Genomic DNA, 5,384 nt, shown 5'->3' with positions numbered 1-5,384 from the left:
GGTGTGTGGGGGGGGGGAATAAATACATTAATTAATAAACATTTTGAGAGGAAGCTTGGCGGCCGCGGCCTCTGGGAGCGGGCTGGACACCTCCTCGCTGGCGGGGCTTCCCTTAGCGCTGGCGAAGGCGGGGCCGCAGTCCCGACGGCCGCAGCGTGTGGGCCGGCGGCGGGACAGGTGCCAGGAGCGAGGAACGTAGAGACCTGGTGATGCTTGGCCTCTAAAGAATGACCATGAAGAAGTTGCTTGGAAACTGAACACATGTGGGACTTGACAATTTTGGGATTTTCTGTGGGCCATGCCGGGCCATTTTGTAGGGAATACCTGTATCTTTATGGATTTTCTTGTGTACTAAGCAGGTTCTCCAGAGAAGAACCTTTCAGTCTTCTACTTGAATGGCTCCATCCAGATATCATTATGCATCAGAAAAATGAAAAAACACAGGAAAATTCTATGGAGGAAAAAAATCCACTTAGCCTTTTCTGAGAAGTGGAATACTGGGTTTGGAGGCTTTAAGAAGTTTTATTTGCAGCAACACTTATGCATACTGAAAGCTAAGTTGGGAAGGCCAGTTACTAGGAATAGACATTTGAGGCATTTCCAGTGTAGAAAGAAGGCCCTTCAAATCCAGAAAACGTGGATACAGGATGAACATTTTTCTACTAAGACCAAGTCCAATGTGGCAACTCAAAACGTTAGTACTTTGTCCTCAAAAGTGAAAAGAAAGGACAGTAAACACCTTATTTCATCCTCAAGCACTCTCCTGAAACTCCAAGCAGAGAAGTTGCTGTCATCAGCAAAGAACTCTGACCATGAATACTGTGGGGAGAAAAGTCTCTTGAAGGTGGTTGCTGACTTACCAGCAAATAGTGTTTTAGGTCAGGCCAGTGGTCAAAGACCTAGGACAGAGCCACAAGCTTCTGATTTTCCCATGAAGTTCAATGGGGAGAGCCAAAATCCAGGTGAGAGCAGCACGATTGTGGTCACCTTGAGCAACCGTAAGAGAAAGCGCTTTTGTTACGGTTGCTACCAGGGTCTGGAGCACCACAGGAATGGGGGACCCATGAGTCGAAAAACGTTCCAACTTAACCAACATAGAAGGATAAAAGTGTCTCCTCTGATGATGTATGAGAAATTATCCATGATTAGATTTCGATACAGGATTCTCAGATCCCAGCACTTCAGAACAAAAAGCAAAATTTGCAAACTAAGAAAAGTCCAGCGAAGCTGGGTGCAGAAGGTCACTGGGGACCATCAAGAGACCCTTAGGAGGAACGGTGAGGGCGGCAGTTGCAGCCCATTCCCTTCCCCAGAACCTAAAGACCCTTCTTATCGGCATCAGCTGTACTTTCCGGAAATGGACAGCAATGCTGTGGTGAAGGGAAAGAACTCTCATGTGCCTGATGGCCACACTAAAGGAAGCCCTTTCTTGGGCAAAGAGCTTAGTTTAGATGAAGCATTCCCTGACCAACAGAATGGCAGTGCCACATATATCTGGGACCAGTCACCCTGTTCCTCTCCTAAGTGGGAGTGTACAGAGCTGATTCATGACATCCCCTTATCAGAACATCATTCTGGTAATGTATTCATCTCAGAAACCAAAAGAGAAATTGTGACTCTGGGTCAGGAAAATTGGACAAATGCTGTCACTGATGACAGAGTGAAACTGTCAGTGTCTGGAGGAGATAAATCTGTGAGTAGTATAGATGGGCCTGTGTCTGAAGAGACTGTTCAAAATGAGAACTCATACCAGATGGAGGAAAACGGATCTCTCAAGCAGAACATTCTCAGTTCTAAGTTGCTGGACCATCCTTACTGTAAAAGTCCACTGGAGGCTCCTCTGGTGTACAGTGGACTCAAACTAGAAAATCAAGTGGGAGGTGGGAAGAATAGTCAAAAAACATCTGCAGTGGATGATGAACAGCTGTCAGTTTGTCTTTCTGGTATGCACTCTTCCTTTATTCTCCCTCATCCTCCAACACACACTTGCTGTTCATTATCCTTTTTAGAAGGTTCTGTGTTTTTCTTCTTACATGTGGATTTCCGTTTAAGCAGTTAGACATTCTTCTGGAAGCCTTTTGTATTGCTGCATTATATTGGTGTTCTATAGCTTATTTAACTAATCCTTGATTGATGGCCACTTGCATTGATTCCAGTTGTTTCTTCTGTAAAATAATGGTGCAATGAAATTATTTCTTTATACAATTTTATTTATATTTATACAGTTGTTTCTGTAAGTTAAGTTCTCAGTATTAGAATTGCTGGTGAAAGAATATTCACACTTAAAATTTTAAGAGAATTGTTAAATTACCATTCAAAAAGTTGAACCAGTTTATACTTAAGGTTTGCCAGTCTTATAGATCACAGAGTTTTGTTTTAATTTGCGCTTTTAGTTTTTAAGTTCGAATGGCCTTTTCTGTGTTTATTGGCTGTTTTTTGTTTGTGCATGGTTTTCGTTTGCCTGTTTTTCTATTGGATTGTTTCTGTTTTATTTATTTAATATATGAGAAGTTCCTATGTACCAGGCACTGGTTTCTAAGAATGTAGCAATGAACAAGACTTACTCATTCCTTCCTTCATGGACCTCATCATCATTCTAGTTGTACACATGTTGTTTTAATTACTAACAATAAATGTCATAAGAATTAAAAAAAAATAAAATAAAAATAAAATAAACATTTTATTATAGATTTTTCATCAAAGAAATACCTGAGGAAAGCAGTATAGCAATTATATGTATAAATAAATAAAATGCCTGTTGAATGAGTGAATGACACATAAATCTTAAGAAGGGATAAAGACAAGTAGATTAAATAAGAATAGACTAACACCAGTAATATATTGGCCTAAATGGAATGATTTCAACAGGGAAAGAAAAGAAAGGAATGTGTCTATACGTTGCTCTCCAATATCACCTGGACAAGACCACTGGATGGTCAAGAAGCATGAATCCGGAAGCCCATGACTTTTACCCTCCAGTAAGCTATCAGTGAAACTGATCCACCATTGAACTGACACTGACTCGCATTTCCTGGCTCTCTCTCTATTACCTTTCTGGCCAACACTCTATCATTAATGACTCTCCTGTGGCTTCCCTCTTCCTGCAAGATTTTCTAACCTAACAGTAACTTGGAACCACCGGAGCCCAACCTAGAAATATACTTGTATTTCTTGCTTTTCTTTTAACAGTCAGTGTGGTTCAGAAAACATTCTGTTGCATTATGCTCAAGAGCATTTCAGCAGCACTATTATATAGCAGCTTCCTATATCTACATGCCTAGAGATGTCAGTCTTCCCTTCTGTTTCACTTCTGTCCAATTTCTTGGGTACCTGGTTCTTCCTTCCAAATTTGGGATGTGCAGGATATCCTCCCAAATTTGGGGTGTCCAGGATAAGCATGGTCCTGCTGGCTAGTAAACCTACAGTGCTCTTGGAGATCGTGCCACCTTTGTCAAGGCATGCTCCTGCTGCTCATATCCCTGGCCTTGTGCTAAACTAAGATCCATAATGAATGACCCATCCCACATAACACAGCGTATCTCAGCTGCCTGAATTCCAAAATCAAGGCTCCATGCCATCTCCTTGATTTGTACTCCCAGATTAATGACCCATGCCTGGAATCAGACAAGAGTTTGACACTGTATTAGTTTCCTACTGCTGTTGTAACAAACTACTGCAAACTTGGTGGCTTAAAACAACACAGATTTACTATCTTACAGTTCTAGAGAGAAGTCTGAAATGGGACTCAGTGGGCTAAAATCAAGGTGTTGGCAGTGCACATTCATTCTGGAGCCTCTAGAAGAGAATCTGTTACCTTGCCTTTCCAGATTCTGGAAGCTGCCCACATTCCATGGCTGGTGGCCTGCCTCCATATCTTCAGAACCAGTAATGGCTAGTAGAGTCTTTCTCATGTTACATCACCCTGACTCTGCTTCCATCATCACATCCCCTTCTCTGATTCTTACTGTCCAGCTTCCCTCTTTCCCTTATAAGGACTCTTGTGATTACATTGTGCCCATCCAAATAACCCAGGATAATTTTCTCATCTCAAAATCCTTAATCCTTAGCTTAATCACATTTGCAATGTCCCTTTGACCATGCAAGGTAACACATTCACAGGTTCTGGGGATTAGGACATGGACATCTTTTGGGCCCTGAGTTTACTCTGGACTCCTTGTACCTGATTCCTCCCTCCAAGTTCATTTCAGAGCTCTCAGCATGCTGTGTGATCAGATAAGGTTAACTGATGCTGATTGGATATAAGGTTTAAAAAAACATGAATGGTATGTTTTGAGCCAAGAGGTTGAAAGATAGTGAGGAAATAGGGTGGGGGGAATGATCTGATTAAAGTTAACTCTTGAAAAGTTAAAATTGCTAGGATCTTAAGAAGGATTTGTATACAATTTTCCATAATCTAATAAAGTTCCCAGAAAGATGGACTATCTACCTGCTATCTGTATTGTTGTATATTATGCATTCTTTATTAGCCAGAGACCATGGGATGAGCAGACCAGAAAGGAAAAGGTCTGATGATAAATCCCTTACCTAAAGCTTAGATTCTTACACTCTTGATGGGTTAAGATGTGAACAAAACCACAGGAAAGCATGGCCTATCTCCTGGTACATCTGTTTTACTATGGAGGAGAATTAAATAATTTAATTAGTAATTTAGAGCATTTTAAATGAACTCAATCAGATACACAATAGAGTCTAATGTAATATTGTATGGTTTTTTAAAGATCTGAAGATTTTTTTAAAGATAAAATAGAACAGAGGCCTTAAAAAAATTCTACTAGTCTTCTAAGGCTATATTCTTACAGGGGATTTGTTTGTGCTCCTCTGCTGATAGTTCTCTGATAGAACAAGTTAAGAGGACTCCCTTAAATGGTCAAGAAAGGCAGATAGAATCTGACCAAAGAACAACCTGGAGCAACTGATAGAATTTGCAATTAAATAACATGTGGCCACCATGAGCACTCTTGAAATGATTGAATAAGATTGTATAAGACTGAGCAAAAATATGGCCAGATAAAACAAGTGCTTTTCCAATGTGTGGCTTTGCAAACTGCAATGTTCTCATCACAATGAGGGAATAGGACCCTCTAAAATAAAGCCTTTGCCTACTATGTACTTTGCCTTGCTTTCCTATAGTTATTGATCATGGGCGTTCATCTGATCATGTTTTCTACTTTAAATTCAAATACAAGTTTTTATATTAAAACTTGAACTTGCATCTTTTGATTATGCTGTCTATCCTCTACTTCAAATCAAGGAAGGCAATTTCAGCAACCACCCTAATTTAATGCATAAACAAATCTTGATGCTTCCACTTACAAACTCCATGTTATAGAATGAGCCTCCTTGAAGTTTTGCCTCTGAAAACC

The 5,384-nt window shown here is 40.4% G+C and overlaps 1 protein-coding gene across 1 annotated transcript; it reads left to right on the top strand.

The window, feature by feature from the left end:
• Nucleotides 1–402: 402 nt before the first annotated feature.
• Nucleotides 403–2,059, top strand: LOC134369399 (sentrin-specific protease 5-like). The gene has a single exon (XM_063085860.1). The coding sequence runs from the start codon at nt 431–433 to the stop codon at nt 2,057–2,059; it is 1,629 nt and encodes a 542-aa protein (XP_062941930.1). The 5' UTR covers nt 403–430.
• The last annotated feature ends 3,325 nt before the right edge of the window (nt 2,060–5,384 follow it).

This window comes from Cynocephalus volans, chromosome 1 (genome assembly GCF_027409185.1).
Source record: "Cynocephalus volans isolate mCynVol1 chromosome 1, mCynVol1.pri, whole genome shotgun sequence".
Lineage (NCBI taxonomy): Eukaryota > Metazoa > Chordata > Mammalia > Dermoptera > Cynocephalidae > Cynocephalus > Cynocephalus volans.
The sequence above is the reverse complement of the archived record's forward strand: the minus strand, read 5'-3'. Positions and strand labels throughout refer to the sequence as shown.

Bases quoted from the DNA above. Each gene is read 5' to 3' on its own strand.
- LOC134369399 (XM_063085860.1), top strand. From the start codon at position 431: ATGAAAAAACACAGGAAAATTCTATGGAGGAAAAAAATCCACTTAGCC.